At 29.0% G+C, this 12,748-nt stretch overlaps 5 protein-coding genes across 6 annotated transcripts; 4 read left to right on the top strand and 1 right to left on the bottom strand.

Moving 5' to 3' along the window:
- Positions 1-396: 396 nt before the first annotated feature.
- On the top strand, positions 397-3,857 carry LOC132914169 (calcium-independent phospholipase A2-gamma-like). Its single transcript, XM_060973031.1, has 8 exons — positions 397-922; positions 1,314-1,710; positions 1,785-2,151; positions 2,230-2,442; positions 2,538-2,746; positions 2,853-3,051; positions 3,311-3,514; positions 3,604-3,857. Exons 1-8 carry the CDS (start codon positions 855-857, stop codon positions 3,855-3,857), a joined length of 1,911 nt encoding a protein of 636 aa, XP_060829014.1. The 5' UTR covers positions 397-854.
- A 1,054-nt stretch (positions 3,858-4,911) lies between these two features.
- LOC132914190 (large ribosomal subunit protein eL29) lies at positions 4,912-5,774 on the top strand. 2 transcript variants are annotated; one of them, XM_060973063.1, is made up of 4 exons: positions 4,912-4,993; positions 5,218-5,272; positions 5,371-5,435; positions 5,617-5,774. In XM_060973063.1, exons 2-4 carry the CDS (start codon positions 5,236-5,238, stop codon positions 5,728-5,730), a joined length of 216 nt encoding a protein of 71 aa, XP_060829046.1. In that variant the 5' UTR covers positions 4,912-4,993; positions 5,218-5,235; the 3' UTR covers positions 5,731-5,774. The 2 variants fall into 2 exon arrangements, with proteins under 2 accessions (XP_060829046.1, XP_060829047.1); XM_060973064.1 differs by having other exon boundaries at positions 4,917-4,989.
- Positions 5,775-6,484: 710 nt separating this feature from the next.
- Positions 6,485-7,706, top strand: LOC132914186 (phosphomevalonate kinase). Its single transcript, XM_060973058.1, has 5 exons — positions 6,485-6,604; positions 6,690-6,840; positions 6,943-7,148; positions 7,209-7,358; positions 7,458-7,706. The coding sequence occupies exons 2-5, from the start codon at positions 6,710-6,712 to the stop codon at positions 7,577-7,579; spliced, it is 609 nt and encodes a 202-aa protein (XP_060829041.1). The 5' UTR covers positions 6,485-6,604; positions 6,690-6,709; the 3' UTR covers positions 7,580-7,706.
- A 189-nt stretch (positions 7,707-7,895) lies between these two features.
- LOC132914172 (m7GpppN-mRNA hydrolase) lies at positions 7,896-10,128 on the top strand. Its single transcript, XM_060973037.1, has 5 exons — positions 7,896-8,139; positions 8,252-8,899; positions 9,113-9,251; positions 9,336-9,633; positions 9,717-10,128. The coding sequence occupies exons 1-5, from the start codon at positions 8,093-8,095 to the stop codon at positions 9,968-9,970; spliced, it is 1,386 nt and encodes a 461-aa protein (XP_060829020.1). The 5' UTR covers positions 7,896-8,092; the 3' UTR covers positions 9,971-10,128.
- Positions 10,129-10,627: 499 nt separating this feature from the next.
- Positions 10,628-12,074, bottom strand: LOC132914179 (uncharacterized). The gene is made up of 3 exons (XM_060973048.1): positions 11,793-12,074; positions 11,268-11,466; positions 10,628-11,092 (listed from the first exon to the last, which is right to left on the bottom strand). Exons 1-3 carry the CDS (start codon positions 11,893-11,895, stop codon positions 10,651-10,653), a joined length of 744 nt encoding a protein of 247 aa, XP_060829031.1. The 5' UTR covers positions 11,896-12,074; the 3' UTR covers positions 10,628-10,650.
- Between the last annotated feature and the right edge of the window lie 674 nt (positions 12,075-12,748).

The raw sequence follows: 12,748 nt of genomic DNA, 5'->3' as shown, positions 1-12,748 counted from the left end.
ATTATCGCATCTTACCATCTTTACATCGAGATAAGAAGATATTCTTTGGACGTTTTAGCACAGTTTTTACCAAGTAATGAACGAAAATATTCTAAAAATATATATTGTATTAGAGTTGACGAATTCAAATTTTTAATTTAATTCTATCATTCCAATCATAAGAGCGCTAGTGTCGTACGATTTAAAATAGTTTTATTCCCTAGTCGCGATATTATGCTACTGCTTAAATAGTAGTTGAAAAGAAAAGTTAATAAACAATTCATTAATGAATCTTGCTAGGAATTTGAAGAATAATAAAGCATAGAAGTTGAATAAACTTTATATCTCACCGATGGTAAACAAAAACAATGTCTAAATACATTTGTTTTCATTTCATTTCTTCGATTGATCGCGGAATGCATTTCGCGTACAATTACCCAGACCTGTAATATAAACACTATTATGTTTACGTGCAAAAATCGTAAACAAAGATGTAAACAATATTGGTAACACGGGGCACTTATCCTCGTCGGTGCATTGATATTGGAGAGTCAAGTTGGTACATGGTTATCAACAAATCTTATTGGTGGGCTAGTGTCGGGCCATATTATTTACAAAACGAGCCCCTTTAACTGCGTCATCAGTTCTTTATATAAGTAGAATCAGCTGTTGTCTATTTAGTATTTCAAGATGATTCGGTAAATGAACTCGTAATAATAAAGTGACATTAGTTAAAACTATTGCAGAAAAGGAAATCGGTGTCAGCAATTTTTACGAATCGTTTTACAAAATTTTCAGCGAATCGATAATCGCTAGTGTGATAAACTTTTATCATTCCCATATTCTCATCGTTCCTACAACGAAACAAATCAAGAATGACACGAAATGTTATAAAATATTATCACAGTGTGAAACATTATCAAAGGTTTCTCCTTTTATCAAGGTAAACTATGAAACGTCAAGTTGTATTCCCTCGTTCAAGAATTATCATAATTAAAAAATTATCCTTCTAGTTCCTTTCCCAGTCTTAATTGTACCATTTTGTTATTTATATAACATGACGCACATGCGATTGTGTTTGTGCCTTTAATGTATAAAGTTAAATTAATAATAGTTACACCTGTCCGATGAATTTGCTTCGCGAAAATTCGTCACTTGATTTAAGCAATTACCAAATCATTTTGCACCATGTCTTGTAGTGTGTACGATTTATTCACAGAAGTTAATTAATTACTTACTTATAATTATACTTACTTATTATATTTATAAATTATTTATATTATCAATTTGCTCTCGTGATAAATATTTAAATGTTTAATTCTTTGTACTTACAGACAGTTGACAGATAGTGCTGCGGGTAAAGGTTATAGTGGAAGTGTTAATAAAAATAAATTATTAAATCGTTTAAATACTTTGTGGAAAATAAAGATGTCCATGCAAAATCACTCGAAGCTTTTATCGCAACTGAAAGATTATTTGAACAAGGCTGGTTATGATAAAAATTTACAAACTATCTTCTCCAAATATTGGTTAGATTTTCTACAAAGAGTAACATATTCACAAATAAATACTTTGAAGAAGTTGTCAGCGCTTGAATTTTCTAAACATATGAATAATAATAAAGATCTAGATACGAAACAAGGCGACGATAGTAAAATAGAAAAAGAGAAGGTAATATTGAATGCTCCAGAAGAAGAGACGTTAACTACCAGCTCTGTTCGATGTAAAAAGGTAAGTAATATATTTTGGATAATATGCGACATACTCAAAGATCTAATATTCCGTATGTTCGGCAATTCTTTTAGCAAATTCACGAAGATAATATACGTGAGAGTAAACTTCAAAACAAAGCAGTATCACAAATTATTTCTGAGTTTCTTGGTGCACTGATATTTAATTCTGTACAAAGTAAAACAGCCAGATTAGTCGTACCACCAAAGTGGAAAGTAAATATTCACAAAAATATACCAAAACACAGTATCGCGTCTAGAACAAGCCATGTCTTGAATACTATAATAACTGCTGAATCGACTGCTTCGCGTTGGAGAAGGATCGAAGATTTATTAGCACACATTGATCAATATCCAGAAGCTAGGCATTATGCGATTAAAGGAGGGGCAATAAGAGTATTGCTTAAAACTAGACAAAAGGTTAAAGATGAACAAACAAAAGGTATACAACGATTTAAAGACATTATCATCTTGTTAACTATACGAGGAAGAGTATTCTGAATGCTTTTAAACTTCATAGCATCTATTAGGGAAGCATTAGCAGTATTGGGTTATACCGAACCATTGCCTGGCAGAGGTATTAGAATTCTTTCCATTGATGGTGGGGGTGTGCGTGGAGTATTAGTTATAGAAATGTTAAAGAAACTTGAGCAATTGACAGGCAAGAAAACTCATGAACTGTTTGATTACATATGTGGTGTGAGTACAGGAGCTATTCTTGCTGCTGCTTTAGGTATGTATATAGTATGCTTGTTTGATTACAATAAAATTCAATATTATTTACCATTTGTCATTTTACATATAGTTTACTAATAATATTGTCTACAGGTGGACATAAACGAAAATCGTTGTTTCAAATATCTGAATTATACAAGGAACTAAGTACTGAAGTGTTTACTCAAAATGCAATAAAAGGTACGAGTAATTTGGTATGGAGCCATGGATATTATGATACAGCGCTCTGGGAAAAATTACTGAAAGAGAATATAGGGGAGAAAGTTCTTATAAAAACAGTTCATGATCCTGCTGCTCCAAAAGTATGTGTGTTATTTCTTACTTATAAACAAAATATTGCATTATTTTATTGAGAATTATTGAAAGTAAAAAATCTTCCATCTATGATACAATAGCTATGTTTTTTAGTTTTCAGCTATATCTGCTGTTGTAAACCAAAAACGTGTAATGGCCTATGTATTTAGAAATTATACTTTACCTCATAGGGTCGAAAGTTTATATCTAGGATCTCATAAACATAAATTGTGGGAAGCTATTAGAGCATCTGCAGCAGCGCCTAGTTATTTTGAAGAATTTAAATGTGGGGGATACCTTCATCAAGATGGAGGTACATATCAATGTATTTCATAATCATTGAAGATATCAAACCTTTCTTTTTCTTTTTTTTTTTTTTTTTTTTTTTTTTTGTGTTCCGTGAGCACCTGCGTCACCCTGTAGGTCAGGGAAGATGCGTCTCCGTCCAACCAAACGTCCCAGTTTGGAAGGACGGCCCGAAGATTTCAAACCTAACCCTAACCCTAACCCTAACCCCTACCGTATAAAACAAAACTGACCTTGAAGTGTTTAAATACCTTAATTTTATGCAGGTATACTGGTAAATAATCCATGTGCAGTCGCATTACATGAAGCTAAAGAATTATGGCCAAATAATCCAATTCATTGTGTGGTTTCATTCGGAACTGGTCGCACGCCGAATCAAATTTATGACAACAGCAAAACGACAGAAATAGCGATTTCAAGTTGGAAGGACAAGTTTTATAAAATTTTGGATAGCGCGACTGATACCGAAGGTATTAATTAGCATAATAACGTATAAAATATTTATTTCACTATTTGTGTTGGACATATACTTAAACATGAATAACAATATACCGTATAGCTGTGCATATTATGTTGAACGATCTGCTGCCTGAAGACGTTTACTTCCGTTTCAATCCATATCTAACGGAGATGTTGTCGATGGTAGAAATACGTCCTGAGAAAATCAATCAACTAGAACAAGATGCAAGAATGTATATACGTAGAAATGAAGAAAAGTTTCAAAAAGTTGCTGAAGTTTTATTACAGAAGAGAAAACTCCAACAAAAAATCATGGATTGGGTTACATTACAAAGAAAAGTTTCAGGTCTATGAATTATTCTATCTCATAATTCATTCAAGCATTTCATAACTTATAAAGATATGTACAAGTTACATAAATACTAAGTACGAATTTTATATTAATAGGATTTACAGACTTGCAGTGTATCTATAATTTATGAGAAAAGTTTGTTTGAAACAAATTAGTAACTAGATATGTGATGTAATTATTATTGATTTCAACAATTATATATATTTATATATATAAATATATATATATAAATATATATATTTTTATATATTTCAACAAATATATTAGATTTATTTATGTTTGTTTTTGTAAATATCATATCGAAAATAATTTTATGTAAAAAGTAACGATTTATTTAACATATCAATGAACATGTACATAATTGTGACCTCTGAGGCATATGCACACATATTCACATGCATCAATAAAAGATGGTCATTAAATGACAAAGTACAAAGCATCATAAATAAATATATAATATTTATTTTAGTAGGACTGTTTACTATTGTAATTAGTTTAATTACATATAAACGCACCAATGACTTTTTTATTTTAATATTGTCTTTCATAAATGATAACATTATTTTAATGTTTAATATATGTATATTTTAACATACGTGCACTTGTTTAGAGAATTGAAGCATTAAATAACTGTAAATAACAAAGTGATTTCTACTTCGGATATATGATGTTATAAATCGCTTTTCTCTGCTGCTAGTCCTAATGCTAGTCTGTGTTTTTTCACATAAGTAGTGAATATATTAATATGATAATATATTTGTATAAAATAGGAAATGATTGTGCATATAAAATGTTCTATAATGTTTAAATGTTACTTGTTTCAAAGAAGTACTCTGAAATATTACAATTCTGCTTTAACTAAGCTATCGTCAACTTCGTTAAAAAAAAATGTTATGTATTGTAAAGATATTAAAATAACTAAATATATTTAATATTATTACGTTTCTCATTTACCGTTTTTGAATACCATATGTTATTAAATTGAACTTTAAAGAAAGAAGGAAAAGAAATAGCGCAGAAGAAATATGCATATTTGGCGCTAGTGTCGTTCTCACACTCTTTGTTCTTCTCTCTGAATCTGTCTCTTTTCCCTTTAGACTTCCGCTTTCGAGCAGCACGCGTGGAAGAACTCCCGTAGGTTTGTTATAAATTTATTATATCTAAATCATCTTTTATGTAAATGACATAACTATGTTATTATATTATTTTTTACAATTCAGTAAAAATACTTTGTATTAATTTCTCATAGTCTTTTTTCTCAATTCATGACAGAATATAATTTTATTTTCTGAGAAACTCTTAACCTCAAAGGTTGTTTATGACATTTTATGTTGTAACTGATTAAAGCTATTATTTTTCTAGATTGATTAACAGAAAAAAATGGCAAAGTCCAAGAATCATACCAATCATAATCAAAGTAAGTGTAAATAATTATGAAGCATGAAAAGTGAAATTCATTCATTTTAAAATGCAAAGTACGAAACGTAACATTACCTGATTATTTCTGATTTGTAGATCGTAAAGCTCATCGTAATGGTATCAAAAAGCCAAAACGTTACAGGCATGAATCTACGCTTGGTGTAAGTTTTAATTTTCTTAAATAATAATAATAGCTTTTTTCTTTTTTTAATCATAAACAGAATCTCTAAATGCTTGTTATGTTATCAAGAAATTCCTCTTGTGATTTTAAGATTTGTTTTATAGGTAACATCGTTTATATTAATCAAAATGTGACTTTATAACATTTGACATTTTTTTTAGATGGATTTGAAATTCTTGAGAAATCAGCGCTTTGCGAAGAAGCACAACTTAAAACCCAAAGAACAATTGAAGAGGGCAAAGAAACGTGCGGCTCTTCGTGAAGCTAAAAAATAACTTTCCTGTATATATATGATTTTATGGTAATAAAAAATTTAAAAGCTATTAAACAAACATATTTTATACTTCCCTGACTTGTAACTAATATACAGATTGATCTAGAAAATGAATATCTGCCTTATTTATTGTTGTATGAAAAAACTTGTCAGTAATCAAGAGAAAGTTACAGTATTTTAAGGGCCACATGGTATTTAGCAGGATCTGTAATATTAAGAAACTGGGAATACATCAATCAGTAATGGAAAATAACACTATTGAAAGTAGGTTCCGTATCCATGTTCATATGATTATCAATGTCTAAATAGACACATCATGAGAAACGAGCGTTCTTAAATTTATTTTAATGCTTTTAAATTCATCAGTATAATTAGAGTCATATAATTATTTAAGTAGTTATACAAATTTACGGAATTTTCTCAAATAAATGATTTTTAGGAAATATGGAAAATTTACATAAATTTTTTTTCCTAAATTCTAGATAGTCGCGTGCATCATTTAAAGTTTAAAGAACACAGCAATTCCATCAGTCAACCTCCCAAGCTCTTCAATTAATACACTCCATTAATAATAAGTTCCCCACTATCTTTTTATATAACTCAAGTGATCATTATACTCATAGAGATTGCACCTTTCTGAAAATGTCCATTTGAATTTAATCTTTTGTACTCCAAGTTTTTTTTGCTATTGTTCTTTTTTTTCGGATTTGCACTTTGATTTTGTTTCATACTTCTTAGAATTTAATTAAGTTTATGTATAAGTATGTTAATTTCTTATTTCGTATTAGAAGTTAGAAGTATTTGGGCGTTTAATAGAAGAAATCAGAAACATATTTGTTGTGTCAATAAGCATTTTGCATTTGTAATAAATATATGTAAGTTTATTTATATAAAGTAATAAATTTTGATATTTTGAACGAACAATTATGCGATCTTTTAATATTCAAATTTATACTTAAGTGAAGTAGTGCGAATTCAATATGGCGACTGATAATATTCCCGATGATCGTGAAATAAGCTATAAAGGAACATTCAAACCACAAATAATTTTATTATTCAGTGGTAAAAGAAAATCTGGGAAGGATTATATTACAAATGCTTTGCACGAAAGGTGATTAGCTTCTAACCATAATAAAATAATTGAGGACAATATGATTGTGATGATAATAATAATATGTTAATTTAACATGTTGAATGATCTATTTGTTAATAGAATTGGACGTGATAAGAGTGAAATTATAAGACTGTCTGGACCAATTAAGTTTCACTGGGCTAAATCTCTTGATCTGGATATCGATCAGCTTTTAGGAGATGGAAAATACAAAGAAAATTATCGCCTTGAAATGGCAAAATGGGGAGAAAACATCAGGAACAAAGATTATGGCTATTTTTGTCGTGCAGCTCTAGAAATGTACAACGGTACGAAATGATTTTATATTAAAAATTAATATTTTATACAATATCATATGCCAATTTTAGCATACAGCAAACCTATATGGATAGTAAGTGATACAAGAAGAAAAACTGATATACAATGGTTTATGGAAAATTTTAAAAATATATGTAAAATAATTCGCATTGAATCGGATGATTCAATTAGAAACAAACGTGGCTGGATATTTACTCCAGGTAGGTAACAAAAATTAATTGTTGAATGAAACAATGGAAGTTTGATTATGATTATATTTGCATGTACTTACGTTATTAATTATAAAATATACTTTACAGGTATTGATGATTCAGAAACTGAATGTAATTTGGATGATGTAGATATATGGGATTTGAAAGTGATGAATAATAATGAGAGCATGGAATATATATTAGAGCAAATATTAAAACTAATTAATTAGTTAACCATATTATAAATGTATAAAATAACATTATGTACACATATATATATGTATGTATGTATATACACTTGTAAAAAATGAATCTTTTTAAGTGATTTATAAAAAATAAAAGAGCAATACAAATTAATTTTATTCTTAGACGAGTTTGAAAATTAAATTGTAATTAAATAAATGTTACGAATGGATATTCGAAACATTATTTACCATTAAACTTGCTAAATATTATATATTTGATTCTCAAATTTTGCGGATCACGTTCGTGTAATTTTGTAAACATGTTTGTACACAACCGTGATATAGGAATGTCCGGAAAGGAGGTTAGATGGCATTATAGAGCGAATCAATTGAAAAAGAGAATGGAATGCCATAAAGTATAAGTGAACTCAATTGGGGTAGTTTATGTTAACGTTTGAAATGTGATTATATACAATGATTGTGTGTGTACTTTGCGATTACAAAGTTTTACTATAAAAGAGAATATTGAAATTTCTTTTTGTATGATTAATTCCTGAAATGGTGGATCATTCAGTACCATCCGACATACTCGACGATTTAAGCAGGTTAATTTTTACACTTAATTCTCAAAAACTATTTTCTCATATCATTATTTAATTTCGTTCACGTTGTTTCATTCTGTATTGAAAGTATTTTTTGGGATTTTGATATTTTCAGTCGATTTATTATCAACGTACCTGAAGAAGAGAGGAAAGATTTAGTTCGAATATGTTTTCAAATCGAACTAGCTCATTGGTTTTATTTGGATTTTTATTGTACAGATGAAAATCCAAAGTTGAAACCATGTAGTATGAGAGAATTTGCCACGCAAATCTTTTTTCATATACCGTTCCTAAAACCTCATGTAGTTAACGTAGATAGTATTCTTGAACAATGGCGTGATTATAAACAAAGTGTTCCGACCTTTGGAGCGATTGTATTGAACGAAGATTTAACTAAAGTGTTACTTGTTCAAAGTTATTGGGCAAAAAGTAGTTGGAGTTTTCCTAAAGGCAAAGTTAATGAGGATGAAGATCCGTCTCGTTGTGCTGTTCGAGAAGTTTTGGAAGAAACTGGTTTTGATATTTCAAATTTAATAGATGAACATGAATACATTGAAGCGATGATAAATGAGCAATTGGTAAGATTGTACATAATATGTGGTGTACAAAAAGATACAAAATTTCAACCAAAAACAAGGAAAGAAATAAAAAGTGTAGAATGGTTCTCTCTCGCTGATTTACCTAATAATAAGAAAGATATAACCCCAAAAGTAAAAACAGGAGTTGGTGCAAATGCATTTTTCATGGTTATTCCTTTTGTAAGGTAATAAATTATTTCAAAAGCCTAAAAGATAAAGGTTATTTTGACATGATGTATACATTATTATCTACTATCCTTTGTATCACGATGTCATGTCCTTGTTCATATATACAATATTGTTAAAAAAAGCAATTAGTTTAGATGTTAGGAAAGAATAAAAAGTATAATGAAGATGTGCTTCAAAAATTCTATTTTGCTATTATAATTTTCAAATAGGAGAATGAGACGTTGGATACAAGAGAAACATTTACGTGAGAAAAATGCAAACACTGTACGAAGACACAGACATAAATCTCTGGGTGACGTTGACACTGTTCCAAAGAATAAACGGCAATTACTTCCTCATTCTGTTCAGGTAATTGAACTATCTGTTGCTTAATCATCTACTTCTGTTAATGTATTTGAAAATAATTTTAATGTAACTGTAAATTATTTCTAGAATGATATTCCAAGCTTCAAAGATGTTAAAAATTTTCGACAATGTAATACTTCACCAGCAAGGAGTCGACGTGGCATACATGATAGTAAAAACGTCATGCCTAAAACAGCGATCAAACGTAATCTATTCGGGGAACAGAATGAAGATGAAACGTCAGTCATACTCGCCAAACAATTAACCGACAGTCCACAAAATCAACAATCGTACTCATTTTTAATGGATCCAGCTATCCAGTCTGTAAAATGCAATGATTTTAGTTATAAAGCTCAAGCTAAAGTTCTAAGTATGGAACCGAAAGGTTTGGTGCTTAATATTGTAATTGGTGCTAGTTGTAAGCTTAAGAGATTGTGTAATATAATGAAGAATTTTATTGATTTACAGATCAAATATCCAGAGAATTTCGGAATGCAGAATTTCCCGATGGAAATTTAAAATCTTTATTATTTGGCAAAGCGGCAAATAAATTGCAGGCAGATTTAAAAACTATACCTTCTCCGCTTGTGGTAATGAATCCCAACGCATCGCGTTTCTTCCCAATAAATCACGTGAAAGCCCAAAACCATTCTATGGAATATTGTTCAATGACTTGGGCAAACTTTAAATTTGACAAACAAGCAATACTTGATTGTTTATAAAATTATTTTAAAATGATTTTAGAAGACATAGTCATACTCAGCAGGGTTATATCGCGATGGTTGTACATTTTTTGTGCATACATTTTAATAATATTTATATAAATTTAAATGATGGCAGAGTGTACAAAGGTTTATAATTAAATATGATTTTAAACATTTGTTTGAGGTCAAAAATGTTTCTCAGCATATTGGTTTTGGTGTTCAAACGATCTTGTCAGATATTATAACAGAGTACAAGGTATATACATCACTAGTTTTTAATTATTAGATATTTAAGGACTTTTTTTGTTATTATATATTCAACCTACTACTATAATGAAATGCAACAGAATATTAAATAAAAGTACGATAAAAGTACGCTTAGATATGTGATGAACTCAACAAAATAATATACATATACATGTGTTTACTTTCACTTGATAGGTACTTATTTTTTATGTATTAAAATATCTTGTATATTTCGCTTTAATTTAAATCATTAAATTATGAAATGATTTCTGAAAGATCAACAGAGGGTATTTAATTTCTTTTATTTTATAACTAGATCATTTCATCATAGTTGAGCATTTATATGTACACGTGTTGAACGCATGTTTAATAAGAGATATATCTAAATCAACCTTAAAAACTATTCTTATATAAATAAAATAAAATCTGCGTTTAAAACGGATATATATTTATCATACTTTCTTCAAAGAAATAAAAAAGGCTAAAAGAAATATCATAATAGGGATAACAAAATACATCGTTTTTTTCACAAGGACAGTGCTTGTACCTTCTATACTTCTTATAATCTCATTATTTAAAGCAAACACCATTTTACTTTCTTCTATAAGTTTATTTTTTGTATCTTCGTCCAACGTTTCTGCGATATTGTTCATAGCATCGCGCATATTTCGTTTAAGTTCATAAATATTACTGTTTCCGAAGTCTGTAATATTATTAACAATCGTTCGAGATCCTTTAAATGGCCAAATTTTTTGCATAACTTGTCTTTTTTTGCGCAAAATAATCCCACCACTTAGAAGACCCATGTACAGATGATAAATGTATGCAATCAATAAAATGGGTTCCGTATTTTCGATTTCTTTTAAATGGTTTAAATATTTGGTAACACTATCCCTGGAAAAGATATCAAATATACATCAAATTTTAAATCGAGGATCTATCGATTTTGTAAATGATTCACGAATGTCTTTAAATATTTTCAGCGACCGATAGTAAATTAATTACATATTAACCTTTTTTGAAAGTACTTATGTACGTAGAAATATAAATACAGTACAAAAGAATTTACCTAGGACTGTAATTTTTTGTCCATTCTTTCCCCAAATAAAATTCAAGATCATGTTCAAACGCCTCGGTACGACGAAGTTCGTCTTGTAAAAGTGATCCTACTTTTGTATGTTTGCACCTGATCATAGCAAGTTCCAAATATCGAAAAATTTCATAGAAAACCAAAAGACCATCAGCCCATACAGAATCCTCAAGAAAACCTATTTAAAATCAATGATATTTGTCATTTTTAATTTGATATCATTTGATTTTAAGTTTTATGTAATCTATCATTAGTTTATTGTACAATGATCTTAGAATAAATGTTCATTGCATTGCTTAATAGAATTTATATAGGATTTATTGTTATGTTATATTATATTATATTATATTATATTATATTATATGTTAAATATGAACATTAAATTAAAGAAAATATAAAAATGTTGATGGATGTTATATTGAAATATGTAATTTCTATTAACCTATATGAAAAAATGAAAATTTAAATTTCACTGATACGTTAATTAAAAAGATTGTGCTTTACCAAACGCTAATTTTGCATTTACTAATGCGTCACTAATTGAATGAATTTCTCTAGTGGCTTTCTGCATTTTTTTACAAAATGTCTCTTCATCTTTGCTTGTCATTTTCGTGGGATCTATATGATTTTGTCACGGTACAGGAAAATGGATACAGATCTATCGTGCCATTTTATTCTTAATTCGTTCGTATTTAAGACGCTGTACAATTATAATATTATTAAATAATTAAAAACACTATTTCACGTGTAACATTTACGCAAAACACGAACAGTACGACGAAAGTGTATAATCATATGATTGCACTAGCTGAAACTTACGGTTAAGCACAAGATGGCATTGTGTTCGTCGAAAAAGAAGAGGAAAACGCTATAGAACTATTAATCATTTGATATATTGATTACTTAGAAAATTTGTTCAAAATTTTAAGTCCCTGTAAGAATATTTTTCAATCGTTGGAAGCATGAAAAAGATTTATGACATTTTCCAAATGCACAATATATTTAATTTTTCTCTCTGTAATAAATCATTTGAAATTGATCGAGGAGATGTATGTTTTTCTTTCTTTTTCTTTAATTCGTTTAATTGTATTTGCTTTGGTAATTTTTAATTTCCCGTGTCTGCTCTATTTCGTTTGTTAACTGTTCAACACAAATAATATTATATTATCATCATCGTGGAGATTATGAAAGAGAAATTTATTTCAATAGAATGCAGGTATTCAGTATTTTACAATTATCTTTTTATGTTTGTGCCTTTCTCCTAGTCCATTATGTATATTTGATAAATTATTGGAATGTTTATATTTTTACTATATGTTATATGCTGCGGTGTTGCTAAATGGAACATTTATGGAAAGAAAAGGAAAATGTAAAACGGCAGAAGAATGAGAATATCAGTATATAGTTTTTATAGAAGTAGTAACTTATCTCTATATGAAAGACAATAAATTTGTCAAGTA

This window comes from Bombus pascuorum, chromosome 14 (genome assembly GCF_905332965.1).
Source record: "Bombus pascuorum chromosome 14, iyBomPasc1.1, whole genome shotgun sequence".
Classification (NCBI taxonomy): Eukaryota; Metazoa; Arthropoda; class Insecta; order Hymenoptera; family Apidae; genus Bombus; species Bombus pascuorum.
Note: the sequence above shows the minus strand (reverse complement) of the source record. Positions and strands in the feature narration are given on the sequence as shown.

Excerpts from the sequence above, each read along its gene's own strand:
- LOC132914169 (XM_060973031.1), top strand. The coding sequence starts at position 855 with ATGACACGAAATGTTATAAAATATTATCACAGTGTGAAACATTATCAA. Across the intron at positions 923-1,313 it reads AGGTTTCTCCTTTTATCAAG|ACAGTTGACAGATAGTGCTG; the intron begins GTAAACTATGAA and ends TTGTACTTACAG. Across the intron at positions 3,515-3,603 it reads TAGCGCGACTGATACCGAAG|CTGTGCATATTATGTTGAAC; the intron begins GTATTAATTAGC and ends TATACCGTATAG.
- LOC132914190 (XM_060973063.1), top strand. The coding sequence starts at position 5,236 with ATGGCAAAGTCCAAGAATCATACCAATCATAATCAAA. Across the intron at positions 5,273-5,370 it reads TCATACCAATCATAATCAAA|ATCGTAAAGCTCATCGTAAT; the intron begins GTAAGTGTAAAT and ends TCTGATTTGTAG. Across the intron at positions 5,436-5,616 it reads GGCATGAATCTACGCTTGGT|ATGGATTTGAAATTCTTGAG; the intron begins GTAAGTTTTAAT and ends CATTTTTTTTAG.
- LOC132914186 (XM_060973058.1), top strand. The coding sequence starts at position 6,710 with ATGGCGACTGATAATATTCCCGATGATCGTGAAATAAGCTATAAAGGA. Across the intron at positions 6,841-6,942 it reads ACAAATGCTTTGCACGAAAG|AATTGGACGTGATAAGAGTG; the intron begins GTGATTAGCTTC and ends ATTTGTTAATAG. Across the intron at positions 7,359-7,457 it reads TGGCTGGATATTTACTCCAG|GTATTGATGATTCAGAAACT; the intron begins GTAGGTAACAAA and ends TATACTTTACAG.
- LOC132914172 (XM_060973037.1), top strand. The coding sequence starts at position 8,093 with ATGGTGGATCATTCAGTACCATCCGACATACTCGACGATTTAAGCAG. Across the intron at positions 8,140-8,251 it reads ATACTCGACGATTTAAGCAG|TCGATTTATTATCAACGTAC; the intron begins GTTAATTTTTAC and ends TGATATTTTCAG. Across the intron at positions 8,900-9,112 it reads ATGGTTATTCCTTTTGTAAG|GAGAATGAGACGTTGGATAC; the intron begins GTAATAAATTAT and ends ATTTTCAAATAG.
- LOC132914179 (XM_060973048.1), bottom strand. The coding sequence starts at position 11,895 with ATGACAAGCAAAGATGAAGAGACATTTTGTAAAAAAATGCAGAAAGCC. Across the intron at positions 11,467-11,792 it reads AAATGCAAAATTAGCGTTTG|GTTTTCTTGAGGATTCTGTA; the intron begins GTAAAGCACAAT and ends GATTTTAAATAG. Across the intron at positions 11,093-11,267 it reads ACAAAAAATTACAGTCCTAG|GGATAGTGTTACCAAATATT; the intron begins GTAAATTCTTTT and ends TATCTTTTCCAG.